At 42.1% G+C, this 23,099-nt stretch overlaps 1 protein-coding gene across 1 annotated transcript in view; it reads left to right on the forward strand.

The window, feature by feature from the left end:
- Positions 1–23,099, forward strand: part of LOC147702831 (teneurin-2) — a 1,317,719-nt gene that overhangs the window by 878,455 nt on the left and 416,165 nt on the right. The window contains exon 7 of the mRNA XM_086931409.1: positions 14,193–14,398. Coding sequence (XP_086787535.1) covers positions 14,193–14,398 — 206 coding nt within the window. The remainder of the gene's footprint in view (positions 1–14,192; positions 14,399–23,099) is intronic.

Below are 23,099 nucleotides of genomic sequence, written 5' to 3' on the forward strand. Positions count from 1 at the left end.
ATGACTTGACATCCAAGAAGATGCCCAAAAAGGTTCAGTGGACAGTTAGCTGTCAAAAGGCATTTGATGACCTGAAGAAGGCCATGTGCTCTGCACCTATCCTGAAGAGTCCTGACTACTCCAAACAGTTCATTGTACAGACAGATGCTTCTGAGTTGGGGGTGGGAGCTGTGCTTTCACAACTTAATCAAGATGGTCAAGACCAGCCCATTGCTTTTATTAGCAGAAGGCTGACCCCCAGGGAGAAACGTTGGTCAGCTATTGAGAGGGAGGCCTTTGCTGTGGTTTGGGCCCTGAAGAAGTTGAGGCCATACTTGTTTGGTACTCACTTCCTAATTCAGACAGACCATAAGCCCCTCTTGTGGCTAAATCAGATGAAGGGTGAAAATCCCAAACTACTCAGGTGGTCCATTTCCCTACAGGGGATGGACTTTACAGTGGAGCACCGCCCAGGGACTGACCATGGTAATGCAGATGGTCTCTCCAGGTACTTCCACTTAGAACATGAAGACTTATCTGGTCAAGGTTAAGTTTAATGTCCCTGCGTTTGGGGGGGGGTTATGTAGGAGAGTAGGGTCTGCTATCCTATGGTCACCCCAATTTTTGCTTTTTGCTTCACTGGTTTTCGACTTACTGAGGCTGTGGGCCTGCTAATCAGACCCCCAGCCTGCTGTTCTCTCTCTAAATTTATGATACATGTGCTATAGGTACATACCACAATTGGAAATGGACTCCTTGTCAGCCCCTGTACCATGCACTATAGGTGCTCAGGGCATAGGTGCCACCAAGGCCTACCAGGGGCTGAAGCATAGCTTTTGCCACCCCTGGCTGGTTCTTAAATTGACACAACTGGCTGATCACTCAGCTGGGGCAAGTGGGTGTAATCACCCCTTGCTTAGATATAGTATACCTATATCTAAACCTATATCTGGACACATATATAACCTGTGAGCCACTCCTATGGAAGGCCTCATCAATCCTGGAGGCAGAGTGCGTGGTTTTATGTGAGATGGTGCTCTGGCATGAGCTGAGCCTGTCTGCAGCTGTCGGGAACAACTCCCTAAGCTGATCCGGGATAATGCCATACCATATACTCTTAAGCGCATTATAATCCTCGCGGTTATATAGCAACTTTGGTTTGGCTTTATCAAAACATGTCGTGTAAGGTGTCATACGAATTGGAATACTATCCCCTCGCCAGTTCTGGCGACGGGGATAGCATTCCACCCTTCTAGAGGGAGAAGACATGTTACTTTACTGAAACGCGGTTGATTTAAAATGAGCCTCAGATCCACAAAATGGATGCCCCTGCCACAGACACGGGTCTGGCCTCCTGCTGCTGACCGAAACCCGGCAGAGGAGGCCTGGACAAAGAGTTTCCTGTCACAGGGCGGTGTCAAACCACCCCAGACAGGAGATAGTGGATTGGAATAGGGAGGTTTCAAAGAAACCAGACACTGCCTGGGGAGCACAAGGCTGCCCCTGGCAGGATCCGGCCAAACCGGTTCTGGGGCCTCCCAGCCCCTGTCCCAGCGCGGCCAGGATCAAAGGAGAGGGGTGTAACCACCCCCTTCCTGGGTCCCACCCATAGGAGGGGACCTAGCAGGATGTCCAACCCCCTAGATTCGAATAAGAGGGGGAGCAGTCCCAACGGACCTCAGATCATCCTGAAGAAACATAAGAAACGAAATCTGGACCCTTCGACTCTCTACACGACGTGAGAAGACTGAAGAATCTCCCTTGTGGTCAAGGAGTGACCACCCTGTGCAAACAGGCACCATCCAGCCCTCGACCCTTGCTTTGTTGCAGTTCCCGCCGGAACTCGAGCGACAGAGATCGACGAGATCAAGCTTGCCTGCCTTCTACCTGCCCGATCCACAGTCCCTGCAGAGCTGAGACCCGTGGAGGCGACCGGAAGCGTGGGGCACGCCATCTTGAAAAGGCCACGAGACGCTGACCGTGCAGCCCACGAGTGACCCTCGAAGCTGTACACCGGGGTTTGAGAAGCCCCAGCCCCGAGCTCCACTTGCCCCAAAGCTCACCCCTCCACACTCGACGAGTGCTGCGTGGGGCCCTTCTGCCTGTGTGTGCTCGACGCGTTGGCCCGGTCACTTGCCAGCTGGCTTGTGGCCCCTGTGCCGACGAAACTTGAAAACCGACTTGCTTTTCTGGTTGCTCCAGATCTGCACCAGCTCCTGTGAAAAGGAGCACCCACTCTGACCCTCCTGGTTCGAGTGATAAGCAATCTCCCGGTTCCGCGTGGATTGCTTTTGCCAAGTGCTGTTTGCTACAATCTTCAAGCCGACGGTGCTGACGGCGAGAGCCTACGTGGGACAGATCGTGACCTGCTCCTGGACGTCGCAGATGCCCCAGAGCCCACGTGACAGCGGAGAGAAGCCTATCGACAACCGCCTGATTGCGCCCGACATTGCCTGGTTCCGTCCTGGTTCCACCCTGGTCACTGCTGAGTGACCCAGACTCTGTCCCCTCTGCTTTCAGGTACTTTTCTACTTCGATCCACCCTTGGATCGCACCGGACACTTCTGCTTCACAGCGCCTGCAGCTGCAACAGCTCCAAGCACCAAGAACCTGCGTGACAGAACCCGACGCCACTTCGACCCTGTGCACCCACGGCCTGTGGGTGAGGTAACTTTGCAACGCCGGTGTCCTTACACTGGCACACACCTCTAGGGTCTGTGTCTGAAGTTTTGTGTTTCTAGGTTCAGCGGAAGTATCATTTAATTCACTTTAACTAACTTTTACGCACCATTGACTTTACATTGGTGCGCGCCGCACTTTCCGTGCTGCACCCGTATCCTGTGGGCTACTCCCGACTTCTTCATTGCTTGTCCTGACTGCTCCCAGCGAATCTCTAGGCCCTAGGCCTAACCATTGCTCGATAAGTGTTACTTATACCATTTTTTTAGTATATGGTCTGAGTGGCCCCCCGCCCTCAGCCATAATTGTGCCAACTTTATATGTTTAACAGTGCTTTTGATTTAACGCTTGTGCCCCTTTCCTCATAAAGAGTACTGGGGAGTAATTTAGAAATAAATACATATATTTTTACAATATATACTTGTGTGGTGTCCTTTCATTTGATTACAGGATTGTATGTGGTAAAACAAGCTCGCTTAACACGACCTCTTAAGTTAAGCCTTTAAGGCTGCTTAGTCCATGCTACCACTAGGATAGCTTGTCTACAAGGTTGACTTACAACCTGACATCTTTGGGGTTTGTTTGGACTGATACCCAGTGGTTCCAGAATTGGAAACACTACATATCAGGCCAACTTCTCACAGCGGCTGAGACTAATCCCAGGTTTTCTGGTTTCAAATTGTGCAATTCAGCCACTAGGTAGATATCTCTTCCCTCTCTCCCATTTTAATTTGAAAGTTAATGCTTTAACATTAATTCTTGGTTCATGAGGCCACATTGTGGGTGACAGATAGAAGCCATATGAAGGTCTGGCTCATTTTGGGCTCAAGGATCAAAGAAAAGCCCAAGCTCACCCAGAGTCAGATATCTGGCTTAAGCTTGGCTAGAGCCTTCAGTTGCTCATTCAACTCTTCACATATTTTGGTGACTCAGCAATACCAACTCCACAGTGCAAGCATGGCTTCTTGATTCAAGATGTATTACTTTCTTGGTACACTATATTTTAATGAGTGGACTATGGGACTGAGTGTTCTCTCCCCCTCTGGTAAAATCAAATGACTATTGAGTTGCAGTACTGTTTTATTGCATACTCCCTACTGGTTTTTAGTTTGTTTCAAGCTTTTCCTATCTTTGTTAAAAAAAGGCCAGAGATTTATGTTATAAAAAAAAAAATTTCATAGTTTCCATCTTGCTCACTACACAAGAATTGGGGTGTGAGTGATTCAAATGGTGAGACTCATGGACTACTCTCACCAAAGACTTTAAATGTAGAGTTCAAAACCAGCATTTTTTGGGCAAAGTGGTATATCTATGATCAAAGGACAAGTCTCATAGTGCCTCGGCTAAAACTGTCTCACTGTCCCATGTCTAGCGGTGGAGGTTGGGTGTTTGTGTCTACACACTTTGTTTGGGTGGGGGTCAGTGGAGGGGGTTGTCCAGGATTTCTTATAGCACTCAATATTTTAACAGGCTGTTTCTAAGCACTCCTAATGTTTACAGATCAGAGACTAAACGCATAATAGGAGGCCTAAGATTTTATTTCATTCCAATTCAATAATGTATTTACTTTCTCAGTACACAGATACAGCATAAGACAGTATTGTCAAATATATGATTTTTTGAGAGACTAGCAGCCAGATTCATCAAATCGAAATCGGCTCGCAAAGGGCCAGATTCTGAGAATCTGGCCCTTTGCGAGCTCTATTTTTGCATTCGAGATTCATCATCCCAAATGCAAAAATCGCAATTCTAGAAATCGCTAAATTGCGAATAATTGCATTTAAGGAATCTCAATTTGAGATTCCTTAAATGCAATTCATGAAATATTTTTAAATTGCGAATTCGCAATCTGGGGCCGCTATTTACCGCGAAGTCTAACTACATGGTAAATAGCAAAAACTTAGGAAAATGCACTTTAGTGCATTTTTCTAAATTGTATGTTACACACACACGTGTCCTTTGGACATGTGTGTGCTCAACACCAGTGTACATTACCATTTCAGGGGTGCTACAGGGTGTCCTTTGGACACCCTTGAAATTGCTTCCTTATTTACGATTCGCTAATTGCGAATCGCAAATAGGGAATGACTCCTCATTCATTCCTATGGGCCTTTTGGCCCATAGGAAGGAATAGGAAAGCCATTCCTTATTTACGATTAGCAATTAGCGAATCGCAAATAAGGAAGCAGTAGAAATCGCATAAAATATTGCGATTTCTACAAGCATCCCGTTATGCAAGTCTTTAATAGCGAATCCTTAAAATTCGCTATTAAGGACTCGCAAAACCTGACCATGATAAATCTGGGGGTAGGACCTTAATTTAGAGGGCTGTATGAAACGCAACCCTCAAATACACCTCCATGACTCAATGTCCACACGATATACATGCTTTGCTTCCCCTGCACCTATCTTACACCCCATGCCCACACCCTGCTGGCATTGATTCGGCCCTCAGTAAATATTTGTGAATACTCATACTCAAAATGGTTCCTGGTGGTATACATAACAGAATAAAGAGGGGGGGATAGGATATTGGAAGTCATCACACATTACAATATCGCATTCCATGTAAAGTGCTCTATCATTCACCAGGTGTGGTCCATGGTAAAAAAAAGTGCTAGAAAAGAAATAAACAAAGTCATCAGATTCATGATCACTCCACGTAGAGATGCCAGATTTCTAAGACACCTCATCTTTAGAATGTTTTTTGAGAATATCAGGGGAAAAGGCTGACTTCCCTGAAATGAAGAGGAAATACGTTGAAATGACTGATCTGATATTTCTGAGACCTGATCACTTTCTCAGAGACTAAAGAAACAGGGTATCATCTGAAAGGTATTCAACAAATATCTGAAGGGAAGTAGAACTCAATGAGTCCAATGATCCAAAACATCTTCATGGAGAGACAAGCACGATACCACATGAGAAGAACATAAAAAAAACAAGAAGCAATGTTATTTGCCATTAATGAGACAGTTCTTTCAAGAGAAATTAATAGTTCAAGTGAATCTGTGATAGTTGAAAGAAGTACTTTAACATGGCCTGCAAAATAACATCAGATTTACTAATAATGCCTATTTGATAAAACTAATGATCACTGCTTTTGGAAAAGTGGGCAGAGGACTATGGCATTTTGACGCATTTTCGGTATCCAGCTGTTTTTGGCCCCTAAATACACATAGTGCCTAATGTTGGAATTTGAGAACTTCAGGGCTACAAACCATTTAAATGGGCACTTGATCTATGAATTAAAAAAAGGTTCTGTATCATCATATTCCGCTTGTTAACAGTGTGCTCTGCAACAGTGATGCATGTGTTTGTACTGCTTTAAGAACTCTGTGTCGATAAACTACGTTGAATCGAAGTATATGTTTGTTTTCTCAATGATAGTCCTAAAAAGAGATCCCAATGTTCTACCATGATTTTGAGAGAGATAAATCTGTTGCATGTTTAATGGGTAGTCTGGCAGGCACAAGTAAGGCTATTACTATGATGTATGCAGTTTAGATTGTTTTTTTCTCCTTTTAAAGGTTGTGTGAGATGCTCCAAATTGGAATTCTGTTAGAATTTGAGATTTGTTAGAGTATCTTTTCTTTAAGAAAAGTATTGCTAACATTAACGTTGCTCTTACTGTATTTTAATGACTGTGTTTTCAAAACTGCAGTCATCTGTCTTCAGGTGTTCATCCCATGAAAGAAAAACATAGATTCCTCTTTGTAAGTAATTGTTCTTTATTCTTTTAGGTGTGTCCTTCTCATTCTGGAGCAACTATGCACTGTTTGCGACAGCAGAATAAACATTATGGAATATCTTCAATAAATTAGATAGGGTCTTAGAACTACTTTCTAATGTAGACCAAGATCGCATTATGTTTTAAGAATTTTCATTCTTACAGTTTTTTTAAACAAAGTGTCATTGAAATATGCCTAGACTTCTACCGAGCATCCACCCAGAAAAGGGTCAAGTTTCTATTAGATTAACCCCTTCACTGCAGCGGCTATTCCGCCGCAGTGCTAAGGGGGGGGGCCGCGCGGCGGTCCCGTGCTCCTGACGGAACCGCTCCGTCACGGCACGCGGGTGAGCTGTGCTTGTGACGGACCGGTTCAGTCACAGCCCCGCCCACTCAATAGAACACGCCGCGCAGACGCAGAATTAGCGCTGCGCAGGTGTGGCAAGTGGGCTGTGACGGAACCGTTCCGTCACCAGCAGAGCCCACCCGAGGCTCGTGACGGAACGGTTCCATCTCGAGCATAGGTGGAGTTAAACAACAGTTCCTTCGATGATTCTCCAGTCCCCTTTAAAAATCAAGTAAGAGCAGAGTCCCATCCTGTTTGGATGCTCGTGACCATTTAACAGTATTTTGTATTAATACCAATGTTTAAAATATTGCTATTGTTGCTGAACAGTTACTATTTCTCGTCTGTCTCATCTTTAGTGAAAAGTACTCCACCACAGGTGACTTAGGCGTTTGCAGGATGGGCACACCTTAACTGGAAGATTTTATTTGTCGTCCAGCAGTTGTTTAGCTCTTTTGTTGCTGCATATAGGAGGGCCGAGCATTAAAAATTAAAATTCCTCTACCATGCAAACTGCACTCTCGAGAAAGAAAGACATTGGAAGGGTTGCAACCCAACCCCCCCCCCCCCCCCGCGCCCTGAAATACCGCTCAAGTGCTTCAAGACGCCAGTGTTGAACGCAGCTGGCAGATGAAGTAAACTAATGGCAGTAGACATCCATGTGATAGAAGAGTAAAGCACTGTTAGACCTCAGTGGACACCACCCTCTTGGTAAATGTATCTCTGGATTGGGTTACAACAAGTGACAATACTACCATTGATGTTCAAATCAGAATCTGTGAAAGGAACTCCAATACTGCTTCTATTATTGACTTAGTAAAAAATACCACCACATTTTTGGAAATACCATGAATAATATTTCAGCTTCAGCGATAGATACTATATAATAAAAACTGCTATTCGTGAAATTCATGTTTTTGAAATTTGGGCATGCTTATAAAATAGTTGGGCAATGTCTGGGAATTGGATTAAGTCGTTTTCACTAGTAATCAAAATATAATGTGTAAAGCAGTGATTCGTAACACATGCACTCACATATTATCTCTGATGCCACTGCTCTTTTTACTGTGGGAAGTACACAACAGCAGCATGAACAGATCTATGTCTGTCACTGGTCACCAATGAGACCTGGCAGGAGTGCCAGCAGAAATACATGGTGAAGTACAACGAGTGCAGTCTGGGAGTGGACATTTTACGGGAACAATATTTCTTGTCATATATGTGGATTTACCCACTAGTTAATTAATATCCAGGATGAAACAGTTAACCTCCTTTGCTGAAATATTTTCCGTGAAATCAAACTGAAACTTTTAGGACCCTCATGACATTAGGCTGTCATTAAAAGCCCTACCTTCGTTCACAAACATTCCCTTTAGCTGTTGCTGCTCCCATGGTCTGAGGCAACCCTTTGTTGTGTAATGTGAACAACAGATCAAACTTAAGACAACCGCTCTGGATCGCTGCCAGCCTATATCTTCACTTTTATTATATCTTTTCATTTTCACATTCACATGGCGGATCCCCCCTCTTCTATCCTGAAAAAGGTTTGAGTACCCACTTTCTTCCCACACCGTCCATCGTGTTGCGAAACCTTTGTCGCTGCCATTGGTACCAGTCCACTTTACTGGCTCGTGGACTCATGCACTCTCTTCAAGGAGGAGTGTTAACCCAGGTAGTCATAAGGCGCTGGGTCAAGTAAGCATTTCATCCTTCAGATGTCAATAAAATATTTGTGTACCATTGAGTTGGATAACAACAGACATCAGATTTCAGTTGGTAGCACCTCGAGATCCTATTGGAAGTGAACGTGTGATTTAACAATAGTTACGTTTACGGTATGCATTGTAACGCTTGCCGCCCCACTACTGTTTGCTCTATGTGCGGTTGAGATGTCATCCCTCCATTAATAACAATATAACCTCCAATTAACATGGCATTAGTGACATCTTAACTTACCTCTAACAGAGCATGTGGTGCCTTTAAAACACAGACTAGTGCTTGTAATTAGACAAGGAGGGAGTTCCCTAGCAGCCCCCCTTCTGAGATATCAATCATCCTGCATTATTCTGCCAGCTTGCCTGCCATTGTGGTTCCTGTCATTTTAAATAATCCTGCCTGATGCCATAAAAAGAGAGACCCGCTGAAAGGAGCAGTATAGTACAGTAATTCTATTAATTAGAAACCTGATACTTACAAGGGCTGGTGTCATCGATTGTGGTCGCAGTGCCAGCCTAGTCTCCATAATCCATCCCCTGAGTGAGCGCTGTCACTGAATTATTCATACTGTCCTCTGCAACCTTGCCATCGCTGCCTGAGCATGCCATTGCGCATTCAGGAGCCCCAGCCAGCACTCAGTGTACAATGCCCTTTCAGTCCATCCCGCCACCCATTTATCCTCAATTATCAGCCAGCCCTGACCACCTATTAAACTGCGAGCATTTAATGCGGGGAAGCCCCAGGCATGCAGAGCATACTAAAGGACAATCATGCTTCTCAACCGCGCATTGTGACGTGGTTAGATATAGGTAGATACAATCCTACCATTGGTTGACTGCGTCAAAGGTCTATTTAAGATCATTTTGTGTTAAAGACACATAACCTCTCTGGCAATTTGTGGCTAAAAAGAGCCATTAACAATTCTGACAAGATTTATATATTTTGTGGTTTTTTGCGATTTTTTAAAACCCACATGCATCCTACGCAAAAGATGATGTCATTGTGCGGTTTATGAACCCGCTTGGCTTTTAAGGGTCAGGCTCGTGCTCTGTGCAAATAAAACCCTCTGGCCGGCCCAAGTGTGCAGTTTTTTGTCAGTGGTATTCAAAGGTCTCATGATGAAAGTAGTCAGTGCTATTTGAATTTGTTGTGCAATTTGAATATGTTGTGCAAAATAATACAATTGAAACGCCGCTGGAAACAATAAAAAACAATATATGATAGTGGAATGTGAACCGACATCGACCACAGCATTATTGACGCTGACAAATTAGGATAAACGAACACTTTTTACCACTGGCAAATTGAAATCCGGTCATTTCTGCCAACACATTGAAATGCCCCTTACACAATGCAGCTAAAGTGATTTTGCCGTTAAGGAGATCCATTGATTGTTAAAATTGACTAGACTAACTATTGCTAATAGAAGCAAAAGGAGGACCACGGTGAAAAGTGATGTAGCCAACAATGTTTAATTAAAGGTTGTAATCATTTAGGTGCAGTCATTTAAAAAACGTTTAAGCAATTATATCCAGATATGCACAATATTGTATAATTTTATAAATGTTATCTTGGCATGGTACACAATTTCAGGAAATGTTGGCTAATTCTCAATATTATTTTGTGTGCTCAGAGTGATTTGACAAATATACATGTTTTTAATGTTATTTTGATGCGAAGGTGCCACTACACTGGCACGTCTGTTATGTTTTCTTCCTAAAGCATTGGTAGCTTTTAAATAATGAAACAAGCTTCATCAAAGCCAATAAGACAGGAGTTGTCGGCCACCCTTTTGGAAATTCTTGTTTTGCCATGGCTTTTGCAAAACTTGATTGTTTGCGAAGTTGCCAGAAGTTTGTCTTACGAAAGTATGAATTACAAGAGTACTCCTTGGGTCTGTAGGGAACTACATTGTGTGTGTATGTGCTCCTTGTGGAAGGGCAGCATCCCGTAACTAATAAGGAAGTCCACCAATGGCTAAAGTGGGGTGACACATTGCACCTCGAGTGGGTTGTAGAAAAATGTGAATGACACAACCACTGCCAAATGAATTCTAAGTCCATATTCTCTCCCATCAAGGCATCTAACTCACATTAATTGCTTCACGAAAATCACTTGGTTTAGCTGTGGGCCAGGAATTGCCTATGCAGCCCACATATATAAGTTAGTCTAAACTGAATCCTTCCAAATACATCTCCTGTGGAATATAAAGCCCACCATTTTTCAAACAGATTTTAGAACATTGGTGAATTCTTTGATTCTGCCTCGCCTTGACAGGGGCAAAGCAATGCCAGTTGGGGTAGCCAAAGACTCTGTGGCAATTCTCAGAGCCTTCCTACACTCTGCTACATGCCTCTTCAGTTGAGGTAAAACAATTCAGACATCATTATGTCCATTTTAGAAAAGCTCGAATTTGGGGCCACTTATGGCCAGAATTGTCTAAACAATAGCCAGCCTCACACATAATATCATTCACCTCAGCCTGCCCGCCTACCTAAAATACAAACTCAACACCACAAGTTGACTGAGGAACACCAGATACAAATCAATGCTGCTTTTTGAAACCTCATAACAAAAAGATTTTTAAAAAACACCTTTCCTGCAAAGCTACCAATACTTAGAACAGCCTCTCAAAAGAAGCCAGTCATAATTAAAACTTCTTTCTGCAAGGCTCTAAAAACTCACCTATGCAGATCCCACCTAAACCCAAAGCTATAGTGGTCCTGTTGTTACTTACTGTTTCACTTATAACGCATTATTTTTATTATAGTTGGATTTAGTAGCCCCTCAGCCCCAGATTGTTGCTTTTTTTGTTAGTGGCTCCTTCTATGTAACCTGTTTTTACGTGAAGCACTCTTACTGTTGCAGTAAGAAATGTGACACACATACCGCAATAATTAAATAAATAGGAACATAGGAAAAATTGTACAAATTCACATTTCTGTAAAGCTTACTCATGTTGACCATCTGTTCAAGAATCAGAAGTACAAATAAAAATCACCAACTAGCAGAGAAACTTCAAAAAGCTTTCAGGCTAAATATATTGTAAGAGACAGTTTTTAGCTTTTTACAATATTTGTTCAAGAGGAATATCTTAAAACAAAAGTTTTGCTGAATAAAAGTATGAAGTCAAAATAAGAAATTCGTGATAAATTAGTCGATCTGATAAACAAGCATCTATAGATGGGCTCTGTGAAGACATTGACTGTCCCTTCATTTTTTTTAATATGTTGGTCTTTGATGAGATGTCCAGCACTTCATGTATTCTGACTGAAATGGGATTATTCTTTTGGGAGGGGTTATGAGAGAATATCTGCTCAACCTCTGGTAGCAATTGCACAAGAAACAGGTAATCCGCAGAGAAATGCATGCTAAGTTCATTTAGAACAAACAATTCGAAACTGGAAATCACAAACACAATATAATTTCCAAAACAATTAAGAAACACAGAGAAAGATTTAATAAGCACAGATATCCCAAGATCATCAATGTAGGTTAAGGGAAAAGAACTAGAAATATGATTTTTTAAAGTTTTAAGGTAAAAATCACCTATAAATAGTCATGCCCTATGGAAAGACAACAGATTGTGATGACTGGGACCTTGGCGCAATTTCAGGCAGAACACCATGGAGCAGAAGTCAAATACACCAAGTGGGTTGTACTAGTCAAAGGTTTGATCTTCATACTTAGTGTGTAACTCCTGCAAAAGCTTCTTTTTGTCAGTCCTGACGCCCTCTTGCTCCACAGGGCAGGCTTCTGGGCACCAGGACTCTCACTGGCCATGTCTTCTTCAGGGTATGGTCCCCGTTAATCAGCCGGACCCTCTTGGAGGTAGCAGTCCTTCTGCTCTTTGTGTCCCTGAAGCAGGTAAACAGGAGGCCAACCATTTGACCCTTGAAGAGCAGTTCCTGTCTCTGGGTGCCAGCAGGATTCAGGGGTGCTTGAGTCATTGTGTAAGTACTTCCTCCAGCAGGAGCCAAGAGTCAGGATTCTTCTACCAGCAAGGCCTTGTTCTTCTGATAGAGGAATGTTCTGATGAGGTGCTGCTGCCAGATTTATCTTGTGTATGATTACTACCCAATCCGAACAATGTTCTCACTGTCCCCATACCTTATTTTGCAGCACTTCCTATTTTCCGTAGGTAAAAGTACCCAGAAGCCCCTCTTTCAGTATGGCAGGTCTCAACTGCCACCAGTCAGGCCAGTCTTCAGCTTCGTGGCTACTCCAATACCCCACAGGGTCACAACTGGTTTTCCTTCCTACTGTGGTTCAGGCTGGACTGACTAGGAGGGTCCTGGGTATGATTAGGACAATCCCTTCCTGTCATCCCCAAGTCAAAAGAGGTAGCAGTAAAGCTGTCATTTATTTTGCCAACCGTTCCTATCCACTCTCAGTATGGTAGTCATTATCAGTAAACACCCTTTGGCATTTATTGGGCCAAAGTCCATTCCACTGGTCTTTGTGATAGAGCCATTACCTCTTGCAACCAAGAATGTGAGTGTTGAGTGGTCAAACTGAGTTTAAGTCATTTCAGGTAGCCAAAAGTAAACTTTGACAATGCTGCATTCTGCTAAGTTCTCAAATTCTAATTTCACCATTAAGTTAGATTTTAAAAGCTAAGCCTGATAGGCTATGACTTTGAAGTATTTTTCTAGCTCTTTCCTAAGCAGAGGTGCAAAATAAATGTTTTAATACCACCTAGAACTAAAATCTCTAGCCTGGTCCACATAGTAAAGTAGTTTATGGGTTATATTTCTCTAAACCCAATATGTAGTGTGCCCAATTTTTATATATTAGCATGTCACTGCTGTGCATTTAAACTGCAGCCTACCCAGAGACACTTCTGTTCCTGGCAGAAACATATTTTTGTCAGACATGTAAATACACACTGCAGCCCACATTTGAAATGTATCTTGCAATGCCATTGTTGTACCATCTACAATGGACTTGAAAGTAAACTAAATAAGCAAAGTATGGAGCTTAATTATACAGCACAGTTTTTAGATGCAAAGCACAAGCACTTTAATACTGTTTAGAAAACATAAAATGAACAGATTTCTAAAGCTAGCAAATCTAGACATGTAAACATTAAGGGACCATGACCAAAATGGGGTCATTACATGTTCTAATTCGTAAAACCTGTTCACAACGTATGTCTGCTGTCCCATCAATAGTATCTGGTGAAAATAACAAGCAGTGAGTAGCTCACTCCATTAATATTCCAGACCTCCTAGAATGGCATTTTGGAATGTGATCCTCAGCCCAGTCATGTTCAGTAGTTCAACGTTAATTAAAAGTTTACTTTTCTTCACATACTCGTTTTTTATCTGACTTTTAACTGAAGAGGATATATTGGAGCTGCTAAGCTGTGAAACTGTGAAGGAGGACAAATAAAAACCCTGAACAAAATGTAATGCGGTACCACATTACTATGTCCCCGTTCATCCATCCTGGCTGACAAATTTTATATCCCGATCACATTCTTGATGGCTGAAAGAGCACAAGAACATTTACTTAGCGGAGTCTCTGTTCTTTTTGTATTTGATCAGTAAAGAATGACCAAAAACAGCTATTTGCCATGAAGCCCAAAGCTCAAGGGAACACGTTTATAGTTTTTAATTTAAAACCTTTACGTTTTAAGGTCTGATATAGGAATAATATTAACAATCATTGAACCTTGGTTGCATACATTTGTGGTAGAAAACTTTAACAACTTTCTCTTTGTTGCTTCCAATTTTGTAGGTCCGTGGGCTGTTAGGAACAGCAGCATAGACAGTGGGGAAATCGAAATTGGACGCAGAGTTACCCAAGAAGTTCCAGCAGGGGTGTTTTGGCGCTCTCAAATCCACATAATTCAACCGCAGTTCTTAAAGTTCAACATTTCTATGGGGAAAGATGCCCTTTTTGGGGTGTATATAAGAAGAGGACTGCCTCCATCTCATGCTCAGGTAATTCAACAAAAAAGTATTGAATTATGTAGATTTTACAAAATGTTCCCCAAATTATCAGTTGAGAACATTTATTGGAAATTTTTACAGCACCCTATGACTGTTGTGGTGTTCTGACTTTCTGTTGATGTAACCATATAGTTTTCATTGCACTTCCTAATAGAGCATTCGGTGAGTTAAACACAGAAGACTTGTTTAATCTTTTATTGGTCACATTTACTCTGGCAAAAAATTTGAATTGAATAAAGGTACATTTCTGCTGCATGTTGAATATTCTGTCTTCAAAATTTCACCCCGTCTAAGACATTTGAATGAATGAATGAAATGAGATCTCTATAGCGCGTTTCTACTTCAAGTAGTCTCCCGGCACTCTGCTCATGGGCAGCTTTGCAGGATTTACCAAGGCCACTTATTCTCGAGTGAAAAGCCATGTTTTCAATCTTCTTTAGAATATAGTTCACTGTGAGTAACTCAAGAGGGAGCTTATTACATGCGGACGGCCCCAAATAAGAGAAGACACATTTCCTTGCGCTGGCAGAGAGAATATTGGGGAACCTGGCCTGAAGGGTGATGGCTGATCGCAAGTTCCTAGTGGGGATGTAAAAGCTGATTCTTGCCCTTAGGTAGTGGGTCCCTTTGTAATTGAGCGCTTTGTAGACTAGTACCGGCTCTTTAAACTTCTTTATTGGAAGCAAGTGGAGATCACGAAAGTGAGGGGACCGGTGCGCTCTTGGAGGCAGGCTAAGAAGAATGCAAATGTTTAGTATAATGTATCCACCCTATTAATCGTAATTGAAGTTCTGTTGCCTGCTGCTCAGCCAGTGTGTGAGGTCAATAGAATATTGAGAATGTTTATGTTTGGGTGTAGTCAGTGGGAGTGGATGTGCAGAGCAGCAAGGATGGTGTTCCTGGTAGGGCATTATCTGTAACCTATACCTAAGTTAAATAAACTACATCTATAACCTACAAGGATCCAGCTTATTTATTGCTGCAGGCTGCTGTGCTCTGGAAAAACTGCAGTCTATTGTGATATGTGTTCACATTTAGACCCGGGTAGGAACACCACCATTTTACATGCTCATGTTTAGACTTAACATAATTTCTAGAAGGTTAACACTTAATACACTCTTTGCTTGTGTTCTTGTACGGATAATGTTCCAAGAAATAGCATTGCTTACTTTTACACATCTTCATAGGCACAATATCAGAGCCTTGAACATTTTGTAGGAAAGCTAAAGTTCACTGCAACAAAATGATGTTGTTTATTATTGTTCACTCGGCGACACCTTTGCCAGGATAAAATCAATAATGGCAGCCTGACTGGGACTTTGGATTGGCAAAATAGGTGATGTTATATTATATAAACAACATCACTCCTTTGTTTAGTTAGAGAAGTATTTCGCTGGCCCTATGAGGTCACCCCATACCGGAATTCCAGTCCAGCTGATTCCTATTTACCTCCTGCAAGGGATGCAGCTCAGCTTTCGACCAAGACAGGCTCAACCACTGTGGGAGATCCTGATTTACGGCTACATATGAAACATTAAATTATTGAGTTCAAGAGATAACGTGGTTTCTGATAGTACATCCACCTTGTTATCTTCTACTTTATCCATATGTAAATTAAGATCTCCCAATACAATGAAGTGTGCATATTTTAGGGCCAAATAGGGAAGGGCTTTGCCCAAGGAGTAAAGAAAGGGTCCTGCAGGGTCTGAAGGACTGAAAATTAATACCCCAGCAGTGTATTAATGGGAACACAGTGTGAGGCAGAAGACCAACGCTTTTCCTCCCATTAGGTCTTCAGTAGGGAATAGCAGGCAGTTATAGTATTCCATATAAACTATGGCTACACCTCCTCCCATTCCACTTAGGCTGTCCTTATTATGTATTTTTAACCTTTAGGAATAGCTGTTGGAACTGAGGCGCTAGAGGTCTCATGTAACTAGTTTTCAGCCATAAAAATCACATCACTGAGAAAATAAAAAATGTTAGTAGCATGTTTCTGCAGTGAGCAAACATTGATCAAAAATGCAGAGAACTGTAAGTTGATTTAACTAACCTGTAGGGCGGGAGCAGTGTCTTTACAATGTAAGGAAAGTTTTATTTGAACGCCACACTGACAGCAGCAATGGCTGTCCTTCAGTGTGAGCTGTGGGATTTGTAAAGGGCATTTTTGTGCAAGTAAGTAGAGTAGGTTCCTATTGTAAAGAGTAAGTTGCATGCCTCCTGGTAGACTCCGGACAGGGTGGCTGGTGCTGACTGCTATCAGTACTCTGATGGGCGCAGATGGGCTTGTCTTTGGCACACCTCGTGCGCGCCATACACACATCATCCCCAATTATAAGCATCTGACCTTGTGGACAGCTAGAGCGTGCACTGCCAAAAAAATCGCACCTCTAGAAGTATAGAAGTACCTGTGTAGGAAAAATGTCTGACTTCCCAGAAAAAAACATTTTTAGCTGTTCCCAACCACCATAAAACTATGTAAATACACAGCCCTCAAGATGTGCAAAATAGTGAAAGTGCAAGCAAATTCAACACAGATAATAAAAATTCCTTTTTAAAAAACTTTTAGCAATCCTGCACAAACTAGCAGAATGAACATTGAGCTGGCACCTCTGTGCAGGGCCTCTAGTTATAAGCATCTGGGCTTGTAGATAGCTAGAGCTTGCATTGTCAAAAAATTGAGCCTATAGCTCTCCTCGTGTAGGAAAAATGTCCGACTTCCCAGAAAAAAGGTTTTTATCTTCTCCCAACCTTCCTCGATTATGTTGATACTCTGCCCTCAAGATGTGAAAAATAGTGCAAATGTAAACATTCAACACAGATAATTAAGATTACATTTTTTACAACAGTTTGCGATCCTGTGCGAACTTGCAGAAGGAACCTAGAGCTCGTATGAGTATCTGGGCTATTTCACAAGCATTTTCTGCCTCCAGTGAATAAAACAACAACCTAGAACACAAATTCTGAAGGCTCCGACGCCTAAATTCTCATTGCCATGTTGGGTGCATTTAATCTCTATTGTGTAATATTGGTTTATGTTGCCAAATACGCAGCTCTTAATAGTCTTCTGTTATATTTTTTTCTGTTTGTTTTTTTAACATCATGTCCCTTATTCCTTATGCTCACCTCTGTAGCCTATCAATCAGAGAAAACCCCTATATAGATTTGGCCTTTCTCTGTTCTTGAATGCTGTGTGCCGGTTCAATGGCATATAAGGAAAAGTTTGTGGACATGTTCTTTGTTTTCCTTCCGCTGGTAAGCCTCTGGTGCAATAGAGCAATATAGTCTTAATGGCAGGGTCACTATAATGCATGAAATATACCACAAGACAACAGGTACAGGTGGATTACAGTCTAACAGGCCTTGAAATGCAAAGCAGAGACTTTTGTTTTTCATACATATCATGAACAAATATGGTGAAATACAGGAGAAGATGTGAATCACATTTAAACCAACAAATACACTATGTACACTATACTCTCAAATGCAAATTGTCTACTGTAGTTTGAAGTATCCAATTATTGAATCCATTTTGCACTTGCATTGGCTCAAAAGGCAAACGATTATGTGAATCCCTTTCTTGAAGGGTTTCTAATATTTTTGGTTCCTTAAAACAATTTAAAATATTTTTTAAGGTTTTAAAATGAAAATAACTTCCTTACCATATTTGAAGGGTGGCTATAAATGAATAGTAATTATTTTGAAAAATTGGTTCTCGAAAGCACACATTCAAACTCTGGTTTCCACAATGACCAACTAAGGGCCTGATCTATAGTTTGACGGATAGGTTACTCCTTCACGAACATGAGTGAAATCCTGTCTGACACATAACAGCCGGGTCTGGTGGCACAGTGGATAAATGCATCCACTGTAGGGGCCTGTGTTCGACCTCAAGGTCACAGGTTCTAATCCTGTCCGGTCCACTCAGCCTTTCATCCTTCTGAGGTCGATAAAATTAGTACCATTGAGTTGGGTAACAAAATACATCTGTTACTCAGCGCCTTGAGACCTTCGGGTGATACGTGCGCTTTACAATTGTACATGTTATTATACTTTATTGCACTTGCAATATGAAGAACGGGTATCTGTTACATTTACCAGTCCAAGCAAACTCTAAATTAGGCCCTAAGACTTCAGATTAAGAGCCTGATTCACAATGGTAAGTTTGCAAGTGTAGATCTACTCCTATGTAGAACAACTCCTAAATTTCCTCTTTATACTTATTCACCATTTCTCAGTGGAGGTTTCCACCTAGATGTAGACTTAAAAGTCTGCGCCCTCTCAATGGTGGGTGGAGACTCCTATGTCCGAACTTAGTGTAACATTGTTATTAATATTTTAATATATTGTTATTCATATTTTCTCACCTGTTTATAGCGATCTCCATCACCGGGATGGAGCTATCTGTAGATAAAAGATAGAAAGAAGAGGCAGAGCTCTCCAGCTGTAGGTTTATGCATTGCATTTTGTAGTGAAGCTACTAGAGAAGAACTTTACATACTCCAAAATGCCATTTGTGAATCCTGTTCAATGTCTCTAGCTGGTATTAATCAAAGATTTTAATGAGGGCCAAGCTGGGGGCTAGCTTGACAATGCCATGAATCAGTTAACAAAAGGGTTGGGCAAAAGAAAGGACAACTTGCAGTGACTAAGCATATCAAATGAATTGGCAAATAAATGTACTGTTTTGTTCATTTGTACAAATGCCTGCAATGTCCAGTAGTTGAGCTTCTTGTGGTTGTCACTTCATGTGGGTTTGTTCCAATTAAATCCCTCTGTAAACTGCCCCCTGTGACGTCCTTGTTTTTGTTCATCTAACTCCAACTGTCTCAGCTGATTCCATACAAAGGATGTTTGTAAGATGCTGCTGGCTGCCCAGAAGCGGATATTGAGAGGCTTCTCATATCGGTAAAGGTTCAAGATAAAAAATAAATAAACACACTGTAGCTTTATCAGGACTCCATCGAGTATTGGCTTCACAAATGCTGCCTGCAGATTGAAAGGAAACATCCCTTGCTCAAATTGAAGCAATGTTACTTTACTCTAGCCACCCACATTCAGATTAACAACGAGACATGGCGATAAAACCGGGGAGATAGAAACCAATGTAGGACTAATGTCGGGCATCTGCCATTCATGAAATGAAACTGGCCTAGCAGGGAGAAGAATCACCCCCGTCCTATGCTGACACATGGAAATACCATTATTGGATTTTTGCGGTGGCAGACATATTAAACTTCTTTACTCAGCCCAGCAACAACAGTACGCTGCTCATTCCTAAATCTCATTATCTCCTGATGAGATTTAACATTTCACATATTCAGAGTTTGCGCGCTCCCAGGGATGCGATTGATAGTTCACCTTTGCAAAGGTAAATTCATTTTTTGCATCATGATAGGGGTAATTGAGACTCACGGGTGCACATGCAAAGTGTTAACCTTTCTGGGAGCTGAGAGGAAGAGAGCTGTCTGTAGCCATTCCATAATTCCTCCCCAGCTTAGTCTGCCTACAGTATGAGAAATTAAGTGTTTCTAATAGCAGGAACCAGAGAAGCTGTTTAGAAAATCACATCTGGCCGCTGCTGCGCTTTCAATTTTGAAAGCAGCCAGACGTACCAGATGTACTTAATACAATTTCACTTCATGTTTTTATTAACTACATTTGTGACACATTTCTGTATTATTCACTTTTATTGTTCGTTGTCAGCGTGCCAGCGCCAGATAACGTCAGATTGCAGCATGCTGCAACTAATAGGAAACATACTGCTTTAAAAGGAAAAACGACCTCTAGCCATTAAAGAATATTTTGATGCCTCTTAAGAAACAAAATTCGCTGCTTTGACTTTGGTTGAGTAGTAAATGCAGATCTTTGTTGTTGAAGTGGACTTTTTCTCACTGTTTTTTGTAGGATAAGCCTGCAGAGTTGGCGCACAGCGGCCTTCAGCCGCTGCTCGCGAACGCCTACACTATCGCCATATGAAGCTTGGATTTGGGAGAAAAGGCTGTTTTTAAGCTGCTTTATCTGTTGCGAAATGTTTGTGTTTGTTCAGAACAACTGCAGAAACTGCCCTAGCATCTAAGTTAAAAATTGACATTGCCCATTGGGGAGGCAGATAAAATTGGGAGAACCAGCTGAGCAGAATTGCCGGTTAGCGGCAATCAATGTTAGGTTTTGGTCTTTCTTTTTTTCTTTGTCAACCATCCATGGATGAAGCCCTAAGCAGGACTAAAAGCGCTCTCGCCACATAAAGGTACAGTAATATATTTACAAATGGAACGTTATCCAAGTCCTCCTTGCTCACTGACAGTTTATGTGTCTATGCCGGTACTGTTCAATGAGCCTAGTCGTCTTTTAATGATTTTGTTCAGTCTTATTAATCATTGGCATCTGGTTGCTTTGTGTGTGTGTGATTATTCTTCTGGAAGTCTGCTAGTAATATTATCTGTATTCTCTCATTTTCTGATCCATGGCGAAGAGAATCCTAACGGGCCGTCTCACATAGGATTCTGCGGTTATTTTAATGCTTTGCCTGGTTATAGATGTCTTTGTCTGTCTCTAAGGGATTCTGCTTCAATCCCCCTCACAAATAAATACCAAGTTTGAAATACTTTGATCATTTCTAAAGATGGGGAAGAAGAAGAATTTCAGGTTGAATCTCCTTGGCTGTATTTCCCGTGCGGGTTCTAGGTTCATCTTAGATGATAGGTGAATTTTAGATTATTTTTTTTTCAAAATCTCAACATCCTATCGGCACCTGAAGTCTGATACATTCTACGTCTTTTTAATTGTCCTTTGGAATACACCTTTATTGGGATTTTACAAAGAAATTGAAATAAATATTTACAACTCGTAATTGAAAAGTAATATAAGTATATACAAGAAGTATAAGAAGTATATACATAAGCAAATCGGTAAGAAATAGAACACCGGAAATGGGGAGAAATAAAATATTATCCAAAACATTCAGCAGTGGGAAGCAGTGCAATAAGATTATCATTGAAGGGGAACCACAGAAATATGTCAGTAGGTCTTGTGCCTTCATTTAATGCATAATACTCCTTTGATGATTGTTGGGGCAAAGGTTGTGAAAAGGCAAATGTTCCTACCTGTGTTGCTGGCACTGTACCGGTTTGTAACAGGGATTCCACAGAGTTATTTCTATTATTACTTTGGAGAGTTGCAGTTTCCATTTAAAATCCAACCCAAATGATCCTGCTATGCTGTGTGTTCTAAAAACCATATTGGTAGGATACAACTCTAGTGGTCAAGAGCCCTTCTCACATTCAATTCCACCCGTAGATCAGCTCATTCAGCACAGTCCACATAATAGGTCATTGACATCCTATGCACACAGTAGCGGCTAGTATCTTAGCAAAGTGGTAGGTAGATGGGAACTGGGGACAGCCAACAAAAGAAAAAAATAAATTAAAAAATAGTAACTTACCTGAATCCACTCTTCAGTCTGGCTCCGGTGCTCCGATCTGGATCCAATGCTCCGATCTGGCTCCGTGCACAGTGGGCACAGGCTCCCAGAATCCCCTGCGGCCAATCCTGATGCTTCATGTGGATTGGCCTGAGCACCATGGATTTGTGCTCCCAGGTAGACTGGGAGCCTGTGTCTTCTCTCTCCAACCCTGCAATGCAGCTGGGGTTGCAAAGAGCTTCAGTGCGCATGACGGTTTGGCCGTCCTGAAATGATTGGCCAAACCATCATTCACACTGATTACAGTGCAAAACACTCCTCCACCAGCCTGTCATCCTTGGCCCTGCCCCCACGCCTCGGCTAAAACAGCCAAAATACATGTACAAGGACAATATCAGGGAGTCTTGACTGACACTGAAGTCGTTGGGTCCAATGAGAGCCTTTCTTTGAAAATAATCAAACGTACAGGCAGTGGAGATGCAGGCTCGGTTAGAGAGCTCCCCGGACAGTAGTCTTTGTGGAGAGGACGAGCCGTGACAGGTGTTCCACTTCAGGCTGAGCACCAGGCAGTCTAATCTATTCTCGGCATGTCAGATATTCTGGGGTCAAAATGTGCCATTTCCTCGAAAGCTAAATTGTGTGTTCAATTGTAATACAACATAATATTTTGACATTTTGTATTGTGCTGATTTTCAAATAGAAACCCTGAATGTCTCTCAAATGTGGAATGGTGTTGCAAAGTTTGAACTCAGAATCTTGGTGGGTGGGAAGGTGGGGGGAGGGTGACCCGCTCCTCAAGGGTATTTTTAGTGAGAGGCCTCCATGAACTGTGTTTCAGGATCTTTTTCACAGGGTACCACAAACTGCAGTTTTAGCGACTTCAATTAAGCAACAGGGAGCCGGCAATGCCGGTTAATTTGATATTTTATTAGACTTGAATTTGAAGGTCAGGTTTCCACGGTTCACAGGAAGTGAAAACGTTTCCTTATTCAAGAAGCTGTCTATCGAGAGAGGCATAAAATGTCCTAATGGCTGCGTAAAAGCAACCCTGTCAATAAACAGCACAACAGCGCTCTCCAAATTAGCCACTTGCCACTCGCAGAGCTTGGCCATAACATCTTCAGCGCGCATTTGCTCTCTCCAGTACTCCACTTTCAAAACATAAAATGTACCGATTTCCTTTTTTTCCTTCTGTTTCCCGCTGCTTGCGAACAGAATGGCTTTGTTTCTGCCCTGCACTCTCTCCAGCTGATAGTTCCCACTTATTTC

This window comes from Lissotriton vulgaris, chromosome 7 (genome assembly GCF_964263255.1).
Source record: "Lissotriton vulgaris chromosome 7, aLisVul1.2, whole genome shotgun sequence".
Lineage (NCBI taxonomy): Eukaryota > Metazoa > Chordata > Amphibia > Caudata > Salamandridae > Lissotriton > Lissotriton vulgaris.